The sequence below is a fragment of the Bremia lactucae genome, assembly GCF_004359215.1.
Source record: "Bremia lactucae strain SF5 chromosome Unknown BlacSF5_NotPlaced_18_SHOA01000004.1_1233567bp, whole genome shotgun sequence".
Lineage (NCBI taxonomy): Eukaryota > Oomycota > Peronosporomycetes > Peronosporales > Peronosporaceae > Bremia > Bremia lactucae.
In genome coordinates this window covers 932541-947814 of record NW_027152030.1, presented here as the reverse complement: position 1 = coordinate 947814, position 15274 = coordinate 932541, and the positions used below count along the sequence as shown (strand labels likewise).

The window sequence follows — 15274 nt, the reverse complement described above, 5'->3', positions numbered from 1 at the left end:
GTTTGTCTTCAGAGACTCTCAGGATTGGGACGTAAAACGTTTCATCCGAGTTTTCTCATCGAGGACACTTTCGTCCATCGATGAGCAGCTTCGAACCCGTTTGTTCTCAGATAATATTCTTGCCGACCGAATATCAGCCATGTAGTTGTCATCTGTGACACGTACGCAGATCTTCTTAAATTTGCCACTACGCCAATCACGCAAGAACCGTTTCGGTTCTAGCGTTGGCAATTGAGTTGTCTCCGAAGTTAACTTCGGGGACGCTATAAGATCAAATGTATAAGCACCTACACTTGATCCATTTGTTTACTGAGACATTTTTTGTCTCAGTTTCTCTTTTGGAACTTATTTCAAAGGTACCTGGAAACTTTTGACCACAGGTTTCCGCGGACTTATTCCCGCAAAAAATATTTGGGGAGTATCCTCTTCAACTGCTTCTAGCTGCGGTTGCGCTACCACAGCGAGATCCTCTACGAAGTCGATCTAGAGCTGTCTTTAATAGACTGGCGTTTTAAACTTTCTTGGATGTTGCTTTTTAAGCAAGCATCCTTGTTTTGTACCACTCAACTTATTCAAGTGGTCAAACCTCGACGCTTCATGTGTTTGTGCATAGCCTTCGGGATCTAACTCCACAATATGTTGGGCACTGAGGTCTTGTGCAGTCATGCTAACGACCGAACCACAAGTGAGGCCATCGCACTCACCCGTAGCATTCACAACCTTGTGAACGCCCCTAGATATTGATCAAATGGTCATCTGATGAACGAGAGGCAGGCATCGTCACGGCTTGATTCTGCAAGTTCATGCATGGCTCGTACTTTCTAAGCCATGGTAATCCAAGGATGACATTTAAATTGTCATCCAAATCTAGTACGATGAAATTATTATCGTACTCTTTAGCTTCGAACGTGTATTGGATAGTAACTACGCGTTTCTTTACTGTCACAGATGCGCCTGTTGCTAAGCGCACTGTCATCCTCGTTAGAGGATTATCGCGCTCAATAAGTATGATCGTGCGACCTTCTAGCGATTGGTGTCTAATAAAGCTACGACGCCCCACAATCGACTAGGGACTAAAGTGGCTACTTATTTTTTTATTTGACACTTTACTTTCAGTGTGATGAGGTTAACCTCATCCCCTGGTGTAGTTCCACACAATGTTTTTGTGTCATAAACAACTTTCGTTAAAAGACCTGCAAATTCGTTTGACGTTGCTGGATCAGTAGAACGCTCCGCACCTAGTGACCCCGACCGTTTTTTTACGATACGCCTCGCCGTTGCGATTTCGCAACAGCGTCGGATCCGCGACCTCCACTATTCCGAGCGAGAAGTCGGTCTTTTCGCATAGTGTTTTTTGGCACTGACCGTGGGGAACTACACTCATAGGCGATGTGGCCCATTTTTCGACAACGATTACATTTCTGTAATCGTTTGTAACTTGAAGAGCGAGGTTTGTCGCTCTCTACATACGAGAAATCCGTGGGTTCTGGTCCTCCGTTTTCGTGTCGAATTGGCGAAGATAAGCATCCGAGTGGACGAAAGCCTGTTTCGGTCTTGTTCCGCCATATAGATCGCTTGGTCTAGCCACTCTAATTCTAGCCAGAACAGGTGGGTCTTAACAGGTCCGTCTGCAAGACCTTTCATAAACACAGTTACCTGTGTTTGTTCTTTATCAATTGGATGAAATACGATACAACTGACCAGGTATCGTATATGTTGGGCACAAGCGTGGATGTCACGCTTGCCCTGCTTCAAATTCAGGAGCTCAGCTCGAGCCTTGAATTCGGCACGTGGTGGCTCAAATGTTTGTCTGAGCCGGGTTTTAAAGACCTCATACGACTCAAAGACTAATAGGTCGTGAAGCCCGAGCCACAATGCCCAAGAATTGGCACGTCCAGCTAAGTTGGACGAGCCAAATTTCACTTTCGTCGCATCATCACTGACACGACGAGCTTCTATGGCATCGTCGAATTCGACGAACCATCTCAAAAAGGAGTCGCCCTCAACTGCCTTGTGTTTAAATATTTTGGATCCTTTAGCTTTCGAGTCGACGCGGAAGCGTCTGCCCATTAGCAGCATGTAAATGCTGCTGTCTCAACAGTTCCATCTGTTAAGCACCCTGTTCTCTCAAAACCTCCGTGTGTTGAGAGCTTTGCTGGTGAAGCAAGGCTACTTTCTCATGAGCCCCGTCGAGTACGTGTTGAATGAACTCGGCTATGGCCGCATGCTATTCATCTCTGCTCAGAGTGAACAGCATAGCGCCAACGGCTGGCCCGCCTACGACCGAACTCATTCGATCGATTGCTCTCTATTCGAGGTCACTCGAATTATAAAACCTCGCACGGGTTGCGTAATAACCATCTTGAGGGGCTTTGAAGCTTCCTCCTTCTTCATATAACATATCTAATTTGGACGGAACGTGCGTGGGCCGTTGAACGGAACTACGAAGTGCTACCAGGTGTAAAGGGGCACCTTTTCACTAGTACTGATCATTACAGTGTAGGTAGGGTGCCTCAAAACTTCATGTACGCAAGAGTACAGAGGAAGTTTTTTAAGCAGCTACGGGTCTTTAGCTAAAAAGAGGTAATTCAAATGACACACCTCGGATGTAATATTTCCTCCTCTGCCACAACCATTGGTGGATACTCACGGTGGTCAACGTTCCCTTGTAGAACGTATTCAAAGCCACCGCGATGTGATGAGGCAGCGAACCAGTTATCTAGCTCGCTGGCGCGGTTATCCACCTTCGCATGACAGCTGGGAGCCTCGTTCCCAGCTGGTACCCGTTCCATTTGCCCGAAATCATGCAGCAGCAAGTATCTATCATAGTCGACCATGACACACACAAACGCTGGGCTTGTGGATTATCTCAGATAGAAAAATAGATGCGGTAAGCCCTCGCAAAAATTAAAGCAAGTTCAACGAGGTTTTGCAGTTGGATACATATTATTATTTAGATTTCTCCCGCACACTGCGTCACCTTTAGTATAATTCCTAATTGTCAATTTAATCGTAACAAGCGGAATAAATTTCAGCCAATTAGAATAACTCAAACTTAGGTGGGGTGGGCCTAGCAAAAACCGGGGTTGGGTCTAGACTCACTTAATTAATTGCTCAGATTTGAATACACAAAATAAAATTTTATTTGTAAGGCTATTTTATTGAACTTTACAGAAAATCAATCTTAAAAAGTTTTGAAAATTGTCGAAAAGAATTTTAAAAGTCGATCTTCATGTTGCCACGTCACGTGACCTATTCAGCCTGAATCGCATGCCACCGAACTCGCTGCAAATAAAGCCTTTTGCAATACGATACCTAACCGCCTCGTAGCCAGTGTGTGATTTTGTGTCTACATTGTCACAATTTCACATTTCTTCCAACCATTTACAATTTTTAAGTCAGCCCCTCCCCCAACACAGTGCACCGACGACACCCTTGGATTCGCAAAAACCCTTGCTGGAAGAGCCGTTCAAGATGTCGCCAGTGAACGTTCTTGAGGAAGAAGATCATTTGTTTCCAGCTGTGATCAAGTGGTCCCACCCTTGTGAGTCCGTGGGTGTCACGGGCACCTTTAATAAGTGAGCAGCACTCTTTCGAATTATTTGTCGCCTCCGACGATCAATTTCCGTCTGTTAACATAATAATTGTGTCAAATGGAGTAGTTGGGGTTCCCAGATTCCGCTTCAGCAACAGATAGCGGACGACCATGCCCCGCCCTTTAGTGTCAAATTGTGGCTGGCTCCGGGTACGCACTTGTTCAAGTTTTGTGTGGACGGAGCGTGGCAGTACGACCCTGAGGTTGCCTTTGCGCCTGACGAGTATGGAAATCTTAACAATTTCATTAAAATTGTCCCGTACGTGGACCCGCAGACCAAGACCAAGCCTTTGCAACACACGCTACATACCATTCTCCGTGATGCCAACGAAGGACTTCCAGTAATGAATCCTGTGGCCAGTGAAGAACTCATGAAGCTACGCCATCACGCGTCTCCAGGTCTTAGACCGCAGCATTCTCCGGGCGTCAAGTCTCGTTCCAATACATTTGTGGGTTCCACGCCTTCCTCAATATTACGACCGTCGCATCGTCAACCGCAGGAGACGGAAGATGCCGAGTATGGCATTGAAGTCAAGGAGCGACCTGCTAGCTCTCATGGCAATAGACCGAGAGCAGGAACATTAACGCGGTCCAAGAGTGAGGAATTGCTGAGCGTTGCTGCGTCGAGTACGAACGTCGTTGCTGCCGAAGTGGCGACGCCTAAGTACACGAATTACATGGACGATGCAATCACTAATTCCGTGCTGCTAGCAGCCACGACGCAGCACTTTGGGGGCGATTTAGTCACGCACGAGCACAACAGTCGTGCTCAGCTTGGTGGCCACCGGTCCTTGCTGGTGCGAGGCCCTCGTACGGTCATGCAGCACGGTAGCGGTGGCAAGCTCATGATCTTTCTCGTGGGGCTGCCTGGACGCGGAAAGACATACATTGGTCATATCTTAGCCCGTCATTTGACGTGGATGGGACACCACTCACGAACGTTTAATACTGGGGAATATCGTCGGAAACTCGTAGGTTCGAACGTCAATCACGCTTTCTGGGATCCGATGAATGAAGAATCGGTTCAGATTCGAAATGATTTGTCGAGAAAGTGTCTCGAGGACTCAATTGCTGCACTCGAGAGTAACGACTGCGACTGCGTCATCTTTGACGCCACGAATGTCACACGCGAGCGCCGCGACATGCTTTTAAGCGAAGTGCGTCAGCGATACAAGTGCGAAATGATGTTTATTGAGTCGGTGTGCGACGATCCTGAACTCATTGCGTCTTCGATCAATGAAATGAAACTCAATTCGGCCGACTACGCGGGGCAGACGATGGAGGAGGCAGCAGCTGACTATAATAATCGCATCCAGCACTACCAATTTCTCTATGAACCTCTTGAAGCTGAATTTGAGAGCGCTCCATTCATCAAGATCATTGATGTCGGTCGTCAAATCTTTTGCAACCAAGTGTATGGCTACTTGCAGTCCCGCATCATGTTTCTCATGGCGAATTTGAATCTAAAGCCACGACCGATCTGGCTGAGTCGCCATGGAGAGAGCATGTACAATAAACAGAAGCGCATTGGAGGCGATGCACCGCTGAGTCCACTGGGCGTGCAATATGCGGTTCAGCTTGACCGGTTTATCGACGCGTACTATCCGTCCCATGATACGGAACTCGCGGTATGGACATCGACAATGCTGCGGACAGGAATGACAGTCGAACGGATCGCAGCCCGTGGGCGATCGATTGTGAAGTGGAAGCAGCTTGATGAGATTGATGCCGGGATTTGTGATGGCATGACGTACAAGCAAGTGGCCGAGGAAATGCCCGAGGAATATCTGGCACGCAAGAACAACAAGCTTCACTATCGATACCCGCGAGGCGAGTCGTATCAAGATGTTATCCACCGCCTGGAGCCTGTAATTACCGAACTCATGCGAATGAATCAGCCCGTCTTGATTGTAGCCCACCAGGCAATTTTGCGTGTATTGTACGCCTACTTGACCAATAAGTCCCCGGAAGAGTGTCCGACGCTGAACATTCCGCTGCACGCGGTTATTCAAGTCACGCCGAAAGCTTACAAGTGTGAGGAAGTGTGGCACCGCCCTATGTAAAAAAAAAAGATTTTTTTCGCGAGTGTCTCTAGCTGACCTCGACGTTAGCCGTCCATTATCTTTCAAGACTGAGATAATACACTTCTAATCGATTATTTGTACTGTGGATGACTTCCTCGTCCAGTCGGTACTGAAGTTTTGTGTGCGTGGCGATGAATGCTAGAAACTTATCGATGCCGTCCTCATTGCGTCGCTCGACACCAACGAGCGCGACACACGTTGGATTCTTTAAGCATAGAAGCTCCATCGTCTGGGCCAGCGCGCGCCAAGAGTCGCCGTATAGTGGCTCGTAGATACAGTCACAGGATAGCACAACGTCCACCTTTTCATCGGCATATTGCGCTAAGTACTTGTTTGTTTGCTTGATCCCCCAGCTTAGCGGTCTTGCCACAATTCCGTCTATGCTCTTGCTCTTTTCGCCACCACAAAGGTTCAACACCTTTCTGTTTGTACTTAAATTAACGTGCAGTAGCCGCAATAGCTCGTCCTGTTCTGTGAGCACGACATGTTTGGCACCAGCGACTCGTGCTGCCATGCCTGGTACACCACTGAATTGAAATCGTCAATTGCAACTTTTAATGATACAAATGTGGCGATTGAAAACCATACATTCCAGCACCGAGTTCCAAGATACGCAAGTCATTATTTGGGTCAATGAGTACGTGGTGATAATCAACTAAAAATCGTTTTGTTAAGTGCACGGCTGCATCCCACAATAATGTCCCGGCCCAAGCAGCGCCCGAAAATAACGGCGCGAGCTCGTCTTCTTGCTGTCAATCACGGTTCAAACGGCAGACATGAAAAGCTATTTAATTTGAACAGAGTCGACGAAATTTAAGGAATTGCTATTCGTACCATTAATAGCGTCAAATGCAGATCTTGTCCATTCACACGCACGCAAATAGTCTCTTCGACCCTATCAACATTCTTTTCAGGGAAAACTTGCACGGTGTCTGCCATAGTTGAATCGTTTAATGCAAATTTCTACCATTCCGTATAGTACGCGGTGTATCCCTCACTTACAAACCTCAAGAAGAATCACTTTCGCGAGGGGTTTTACTTACGTATGCAATCAAGGATTTTTCAACCGAAGAATTGAAAGTTTGGAATGGCACATTGGTGGCGACGCGACGAGCTGCTAGCGCTGCTGCAAGCGTGGGAACAAACACTAGACATGCCTCGTGACCGTGATGAAATCACGGAGATGGAGTTGCATCAACTCTGCGCGCGTTTTGATGCGCTACGACCGCGAGACGGTGCGTCCATCTCGGTCCAGGAAGTGGAAGCCCAACGTCAGCGTCTCGTGCGCACCTTTGTCTTTCTTCGCGCTTTCAATGCCGAAAGCTTGCGCGCTCGACGTCCGACGTGGTTTCAGCTACCGACGAATCAACAGGACGATCTGCGCTGCATGAATGGGCGACTGGGCGAGCTCGTGACCGTCACGCCGGACGAGTTTGAACTCTTGTGTCGGATCTGCGAGGAGGCTCCCCCGCCGCCGTCTTCTCCAATGGAATCTTTTCAGCTGCACCCAAAGTCACAAGAGCGTTCTATGGCTGATGAGATGAAGGCCGCGGCCGAGGCACTTGCTGGATTGCCAATGTTTCGGTCGTGCCAGACGCCCCCACCACCATTGTCACCCCCTTTGTCACCTGCTGAAAGCTTAAAGACGAACTCTTTAGAAAATGACTCAAAACGTGATGAACCGTTAGAGTCCGACAGCTTGTCCGATAGTGAGTCGGATGATGATTTTATTAAAAATAAATTGCGTCGTAAGCGAATTGCCGACACAGATTATACGCCTCCCAAGAGCAAGAGCAAGTTTAAGGTAAAAATGACGTCCAAGTGGTCAAAACGAGAGGAACAACGACTTTTAATGGCGTGGCACGAGGTGGTCACTGTATTGTCAAATGGGGGATTCGACGGGTCTTTTGCATCCCGAAACGAAGGACTTCGATTAAATTCATTAATTCATCAACGGTATGTCGAACTTTGTGGGGACAAGAATACTCCACGTACGAATCAGTCAACAGGTGCCAAGAAACATGCCATTGTGATGGCGTTTCGAGCCTTGCGCAATGTGCTGCGCACTCTGGCGTCGCAAAGTGATCGTCCGAATTGGTTTGGCATGACACCTGAAGAACGAATGGAATTACAGAAAAAATATGGTCACCACAATGAACAGGCTGTGTTTATTGAAAAAGATACGTATCAGCAACTAGTGCAAATTGATAAAGCGCAGCAAATTGTTCTGACACCAGCGGGCAATGCGCCTCGTGCTCCGGCGACACTGAATGAATTACTTGGACGAACTAAAGGCGAAGTTACTAAAAAGGTCAACAGAAAAGTATCGAAAGAAAAATTCGATTCAGGCCCGCCTCGAGGCTTAGTAATTGCAGAAACCATTTCCGAAGAATCGGACGAAAAGGAGGTGGATGATGATGACGCTTCATTTCGAACTAAAAGCTCCAGCCGACGCGCCAATGCAGAGGCACTTCGCCACTCTCGTTATAAAAACTTGAATAAGAAAGCCAACCGCAATGTCGAACCTCCCGACGACGACAAGGTAATGAATTTTCCTCCAAAGCGTCGACGCACCAATTTAAACGATGCCAAGTGGGTATCACGGTTATTAGACACCCAGACAAAGCGATTCGAGGTGCTGCTTGGCGAATTTCAAGAGGAGCGACGACAAGAGCGCCAACACAATGTGGAAATTATTTTGGAAGCGCTCAAGCTGCGCAATTCATCTACGCAGAGATCTGATCAGCCGTCTCAATTCGTGGAAGCATTGGTGGAGAAGCAGCGCCAGCACTTGCTTAGTTTGTTTAATCAGCTGCAAGACGAGCATTCGCAAGAGCGTGAACAAGCTCGAATGCTTCTACGCGAGCTGGGAAGTAGTCGTCTTGTCAATTTTGACCACGAACAAAAAGACTGAGGGTAAGAGTCCATAATTTGATTAAGTAGCTTTTTGTAGTAGTCGTCTGCTGGTACTTTCAATTCAATGCTGCATTGATGAGTCCTTGCATTAAATATGTCCCTCGGCATCGAGTACCCCACTTCCATTTCCGAAAAATGGCCAAATTCAAACTTATCGAGTTGTGCGTACTTGTTCTTTGTATGTGCCCTCTCGTTTTCAACAAAAATCGGATCCCCAACCAGTTCTTAAATAGCCGTTCCTTCTCGCCGCATCATGCCACTCACAGCCGCTAGCGCTCGCGTCAATTCGGCCTGGGCCTCTGACGAATTGAATTACCTCGTGGACGCGTGGGAAGAGGTCGTGGACGACCCAAAGGATCGCCTCTTGCTGTCCACAGGCGAACGTGCCACGTTGCACGCGCGCTTTTGCGTCATCTCTGGCTCGAATAAACGAAGCCTTTCGTCCGTCACTCGGCAGCACCATCGACTTTGTACGTCGTATCGTCTCATTGTCGCCACAAACAAAAAGAGTCTGAAACGAGGCACGCCCGGTTGGTATGAATTGTCGGCGGCCGAGCAGCACGAGCTTCGTCGAGTGCACAGCAAGAAGGAAAAGGGGGTGACCATTGTGAGCCAAGAGCTCTTTCGTCGACTTGATCGCATATGTCGCGGAGGCGGAAAAAATCGCAAAGGAAAAGACTTTCGAAAGAAGGCATCCTCAAAAAGGAGTCCTCCACGTCAAAAGAAAACGATCGAGCCCGAAGAGGAGACGGATTCTGTTGAGACGGTCAAAGTCGCGTGGACTGCCGAAGATTGGGCTTTGTTCGTGGGTGCCTGGCAAGATGCCGTCGACGAATTTATTGACTATGGCAACGAGCCGGATGAGAAGGTAAAGTTGCCGAATTGGTTGATTCGACAAAAGTTTGTGGCCCTTGGGGGACCAGAGGATACAACGGTCGGCTCCATTACGGCCAAGAAGCGGTGCATCATTCATTCGTACAATTTCATTTGTCAATGTGTGACTGCGTTAGAAGCGCTGGATGGATCAGACTGGTTTGATTATACCACGGGGGAACGCTTTCGCTTACAACGAAAGCTCGTGAGTCCGAAGTCAAGCCAACGCGTGGGCTGCGAGATTGACCGCGAAACGTTCCACAAGATTAGCAGCATTCTCGAGAAAGAAGAAATTTTAGGAACTGTGACGGCTACTGGTCGTAAACGGAAACGGGGGCATAGGATATTGCGCAAGTCGTCCGTGTCGTCCGAATCCTCGTCGGACGAGTCAGTGGCTAGATCTCCCAGTCCGTCTCCGTCCAATGACGATGACGAGTCAGAGGTTGAAGAAGATCATAGCAAAAATTCATCGTTTGCGGTCGACGACGTGGAGGAATCTCACATTGATGAACAGGTTGTAGAAGTATTGCTCGAGGCACAAAATGCTCGATTCGAGCAGCTCATGCATGAACTGCGGGAAGAGCGAATGGCAGAGCGGAAGCAGAACCAAGCGATGCTACTTGCGATATTGCATCAGCGGAATCCGCAGGAAATTTCGAATCAAAACTTAAATTACATGGAAACCCTTGTAGAAAAGCAACAAGAACAGCTCTTGAATGTTTTTACCCAAATGCACAAGGAGCGACAACAGGAGAGAGAGGATTTTCACGCTTTGCTACGTCAGTTGTGCACTCGACCATAAGATCGGAGGTGGCGTCACTAAGTTTTATTAACTCGTTCCATTTATTGCAACTCAAATTCTGAATTGAAAAACAACAGTTTAAGCATCGATCTTGCAAGCATAGCGGGTGAGGTGAAGGTTCGATTTTTTTAAAGTGTGGCAAAAACTCAACTTTTCCACGGAAAAAAAGTTGACGATATGCAAACAAAACATAAATGCATCAAGTTTGAGTACTTAGTTTGATTACCTCTTTAAATTGTATTTTAGCGTGGCACTGCCGAGCTTCGCACTGCTTCAGTGCGAGTGGTGGGTCATGTCACTTCACGAACACGAGTACGTGCAGAGAAAGGCTCTTTTTAAAACACTTGCTTTGTAGGCGGGCACGTCTCAATGCGGCCACGCTCTATGTAACGGACTAAAGTTGCCCTAATGTTACGCAGTACCCGTTAAGTACACTTTGTGTGCTTAAGGGGGTGGTCAATTACTAAATAATCGTAATTAGACCCAGTACTCACATTTGTGACCAACCCTTGTCTATGTGATGCACCTGGGTGCATTCACATTGAGAGGGATGACGGCTAGCGTCATCCGTGGTGACGACTAGCGTCATCCTTTACGCGAGGTATCTAGAAAGATACACTCGCAATACATATTAAGTGTTATCTATAGAGATGACATTTTAATTGGTAAACATAGGTATTCATATTTAATTCTATTAAATATGATTTGTCTGAAAACTACTTCCTACTTGGTAAGTGCGCACGAGGAGACGGATTACCGCTCCCGTGACGACACTTAACCAGAGTACTTAGTGTGTTGGGTGAGGTCGCTTGCGCGCCCACCACAACTACCTCACTGCACGCAAGAGAAGCAGGTTAAACCGCTTCTTCGCTGTGCTAGGGTGTGTGTCTAAGTAGAGCGTGGCCGCATTACGACGTGTCCGCCTACACTTGGTAGCACTTGAAATCCTTCCCACGACCCGCGTCTCTGCGTGTGTACGCGAGGATGAGCCTCAATATTGATTGGGCTCATGTTCCCCAGCACACTGAACATCATCGGGAGGTGGCAGGGCTTATGGCACAGGGACTTGGTGAACAAGCCCTGGCCAGGCTCCTGGGTAGTCCTCCTGAACAACATGTTGCTCAGTTGAAGCAGTTTGAGGCATTCGTGCTCGGAAAGCGGAGGGCCGCGTCCGAGGCACAAGGCCATGCTGCGGCGGAGTCCGTCACTCAAACTCAGGATGAGCTGAGGCATGAGCAGGTTCGGAGCGAGGCTCTCAACAGGACTGTTGAGATGCTTTCTGCCCGGCCGCATCAGCCGAGGCCCATTCGGATGGACCCGCCCAAGTTCGATGGAACTGTGGCGCACACGATTGTCCACTGACTTTTAGCCGTGGAGCAATGCGGTGTCGCCCAGCTCATCGAGGACGACCGCCGGATTGTGTCGTACGCCATGTCGCATCTGCGCGGTAAGGCCTCAGAGTGGGCTTTCTCGGCGCTTACGGTGGACGGTAAGGCGTTCCCTACATGGGCTATCTTTGAGAAAAGATTCGCGCCATGTACCAGCCGCCGAACATCGAAGTGTTGCTTCAGGCGCCTTCTTGGAGCGCGACAGGCGAAGCGATCTCTGCAAGATTATGTGCAAGAGATGCGCTCGCTGTTGGCGTTCATTACCGTAGGTCCGAACGGACTAAGACATGGCCCATCGCAACAGGCCCTTTTGAGAAAGGTGCCGTTGACGATGGAAGAGGCAATCCGAATTGCCTTAGTTGTGGAGCAATTCTACAATAGTGCCTCGGCGACAGCTTTGTATAAGCCGTCGGCCGAGAGGTCAGATGCCACTCCTATGGAGTTGGGCAATGCAGACGTTGTCTGTTATAAATGCGGCAAGCGCGGCCATCTGATGGCTCGCTGCTGCCCGAGTCCCTGCTGGGGCGAAGATGCCCAGCAAGAGGACTCCTTTTTCCAAAGGGTGATGGCAAGAACCAGCGTGCGAGACGCAGCAGCGGCTGGATGCCCTACCGACGCTGACTCTAGAGTTATCGAACAAATGGGTAGCTTAGTTGCTGAAGTCTCAAAATTTCGGACCTCAACCCTGCTGGTCTATAGCGCTCAATTAGGAGGCTATAACCAGGTGATGACCTTCCTATTGGATTCGGGTGCATCACAAAAATTTGTAAAATTCGCGGCTCTAAAAAAGAGATCGGCGATGCTTAAGTCGCTTTGCCAGGATGGCAAGCGAGAAGAGGCGACCATTTGTTTGGCGAACGGCGCGCTCGTTAAGTCTGAAAGAGTTCAGGTAGAACTCGTCTTTAGTTTGGTGACTTCTCTTGTAAAGAGAAGTTCGCAGTGCTAGGTATGGAGAGTCTGTATGACCTCATTATAGGCATGTCATGGTTGGGAAAACACCAACTATGGATAAACTGGCGTACACGCACAGTTGCAACTCTTCGCAGGACACCGGCAAGAATGTGCTTCTGTGTGAGGCGTATGCAACTATGTCATGTCGAACACAGTTGAGGGTGCGTTGACGGGATGTCAAACGTCGCTATTTTTTACACAGCTAGTGAAGTGAAAAGGGCAATGACAAGTAGTCATGTGTCCCATTGTCCTGCACAGAGCCGAGAGCCTGTGGCAGTAGATGGCGAGCTGACAGGAAGTCAAGTCTCGCATGAATCGGCACAGTGCCAAGATCCTGGTGCGGTTGGAAGGGGTGCGTTAGCCAGGAGTGCAACGGCACTTGCTTCCCAGAAAAAGGTCGTGGTGACTCGAAAACGAGTACCCGATAGATTAGGACGTTCAAAGGCATGTCTAAACGAGTGACCTTTGGATCAGTCTCTAATAAAGAGGGCGGGCCTTCGAACGAGGTGTTCGAGGCCGTCAAATACGAAATTGCGGAGGCATTCTCAGTTGAGGTGCTCCGGCGAGTCTTTTTATCTGCCGAGCAGATAGTAAATCTCCCGAAATGTCGTGGGATCTGTTCCTTGCCGAATTAAAGGAAGGAAAGATCTACGTAATAGTCACACCAGTTCCAGAAGCGAACTTGGTGGACTATTGCTCATCGTCTACAATGGACGAGAGCGTCCTAAAAATGGACAAAAAGAAACGATTCGCTGCTCAAGGCTGAGATGCCTTGAAACACAGCCCGAATTTTTATATTCTCTAAAAATATCGTGTTGTGTTTCCAAAAGAAGTGCCGAGCCGCCTACCAGCCGATACGGTCATTGGGCATGAAATTAATTTGGAATTTGGCACCAATATGGTGTGGCCCGGCAATGGCTTCTGCCGAAAGAACAAGTCGATTATATCGATGAGATCTTCGACAAGCGAGCTAAGGCGGGACATGTGCGGGTGTGCGTAAAGCCACAGGTGGATGGCGCGTGGTACAAGCTTACCATAAGCTGAACACGGCGACCATACCGGCTCAAACGCCAACTCCGCGGAAAGATGTTTGGTTGAGCTCCATGGAAAAGTCAACTATCTTTTCCGCGTTGGATTTGAAGGATGGCTACTGTCAGGTACTCATGAGAGAGTCCGATGTAGCCAAAACGGCAGTAAGCACTCCAAGCGGTATGCTTTGGGAGTGGCTTGTGATGCCCCAAGGTTTGAAAAACGCACCAGCGACATTCAACCGAGTGGTGGCTCACGTGATGCGTCAGCACCGTGCCTACGCGCCTCATTACTTTGACGATGTATTCGTGCATAGTAGGGCCGAGGACGGGCTGAGCGCAATAGAGTCGCACAAGCGTCATTTAGACGCTGTGTTGCAGACTTTAAAGGACGCCCAATTGTACGTCAACTTGCAAAAGTGCGTCATAGGGGTCCCTGAGATACCTGTACTGGGCTGCATCGTTGGTACACATGGTGTACGAGCAGACCCAGACAAGGTAAAATCAGTAAAGGAATGGCCAATCCCACGGCATGTGAAGGATTTGCGCCAATTCCTAGGGCTCGCTAATTACTTGCATAAGTATAGCAAGAATTATGCGGAGCAAACTAAACCATTATCTGATCTCCTTAAAAAGGACACAGAATGGGTTTGGTTAAAAGAACAAGAAGATGCGTTCACATCAGTGAAGCAATCTCTTGTAGAGGCACCGGTCTTGGCATTGCCAGACGCGGATAAGCCCTTTAGCGTCGTCTGCGATGCAAGTAATTTTGCAATCGGCAGCGCGCTCATGCAGAAGGATGACGACGGCGTTGACCGCGTCATCTCTTATCAGTCCCGGCTATTAAAAGCCGCGGAACTGAATTACCCTGTGCATGACAAAGAGCTACTTTCAATAAAGTATGCTCTTGTCAAGTTTCGTGTGCACCTATTGGGCACCGAACCATTTGTGGTTTATACGGATCACGCATCACTGCGGACCGCAATAAACTCACCGCACCTCTCGCCTAGAATGGCAAGATGGCTCACATTCTTCTCTGAATTTAATTTCAAAGTTGAATATAAGCCGGGTAAGTCGAATGTCTTGGCTGACGCTTTATCGCGCAGACCAGACTTCGAGGTTAGACACCAGGAAAGTGTGTCTAGTGCGAAAGCACAATTTCAGCCGTCGACGTTGGCAGCCATGAAGGCATACCACGTGACGAGCTCATTGGCCTCTGAGATAAAAGAGAGCTACAGTCAGGACGACCACTGTCGCCTGCTGTTGGATCACTTCGGTGGACGAAAGGTTTCCCTTCCGTCGCACCTGAAAGCTAAGCTCAATCGCTTTAGCTACAGCGATGGCCTGTTATGGCATCAGCTGTCACCTTGTGATCCCTTGAGAATCTATGTGCCTCATGACACAGATCTCAAGTTGATGATCCTTCACGAGCTCCATGATGCACCATCTAGTGGGCATCTGGGCCGTGAAAAGACATTCTTACGAGTGTCAGAGGAATTTTGGTGGCCACACCTATATAGATGGGTGGCCAACTATATTCGCTCTTGCGAACAGTGTCAGCGCATTAAGCCTGCACCGTCCAGCAGTGCGCCACTGAAGCCGCTACCGATTCCAACCAACTGTTGGAAGTCAGTAAG

The 15274-nt window shown here is 48.5% G+C and overlaps 4 protein-coding genes across 4 annotated transcripts; 3 read left to right on the top strand and 1 right to left on the bottom strand.

The window, feature by feature from the left end:
- Positions 1 to 3155: 3155 nt before the first annotated feature.
- CCR75_008788 (uncharacterized protein) lies at positions 3156 to 6618 on the bottom strand (the record flags this gene model as incomplete). Its single annotated transcript, XM_067966837.1, has 3 exons — positions 3156 to 6206; positions 6268 to 6428; positions 6514 to 6618. The coding sequence occupies 3 exons, from the start codon at positions 6616 to 6618 to the stop codon at positions 5714 to 5716; spliced, it is 759 nt and encodes a 252-aa protein (XP_067821565.1). The 3' UTR covers positions 3156 to 5713.
- On the top strand, positions 3475 to 5658 carry CCR75_008789 (uncharacterized protein; the record flags this gene model as incomplete). The annotated part of the gene is made up of 2 exons (XM_067966838.1): positions 3475 to 3578; positions 3663 to 5658. The coding sequence occupies 2 exons, from the start codon at positions 3475 to 3477 to the stop codon at positions 5656 to 5658; spliced, it is 2100 nt and encodes a 699-aa protein (XP_067822192.1).
- A 148-nt stretch (positions 6619 to 6766) lies between the features above and the next one.
- Positions 6767 to 8593, top strand: CCR75_008790 (uncharacterized protein; the record flags this gene model as incomplete). Its single annotated transcript, XM_067966839.1, has 1 exon — positions 6767 to 8593. The coding sequence occupies one exon, from the start codon at positions 6767 to 6769 to the stop codon at positions 8591 to 8593; it is 1827 nt and encodes a 608-aa protein (XP_067822064.1).
- A 255-nt stretch (positions 8594 to 8848) lies between these two features.
- Positions 8849 to 10270, top strand: CCR75_008791 (uncharacterized protein; the record flags this gene model as incomplete). The annotated part of the gene is made up of 1 exon (XM_067966840.1): positions 8849 to 10270. The coding sequence occupies one exon, from the start codon at positions 8849 to 8851 to the stop codon at positions 10268 to 10270; it is 1422 nt and encodes a 473-aa protein (XP_067821774.1).
- Positions 10271 to 15274: the final 5004 nt, after the last annotated feature.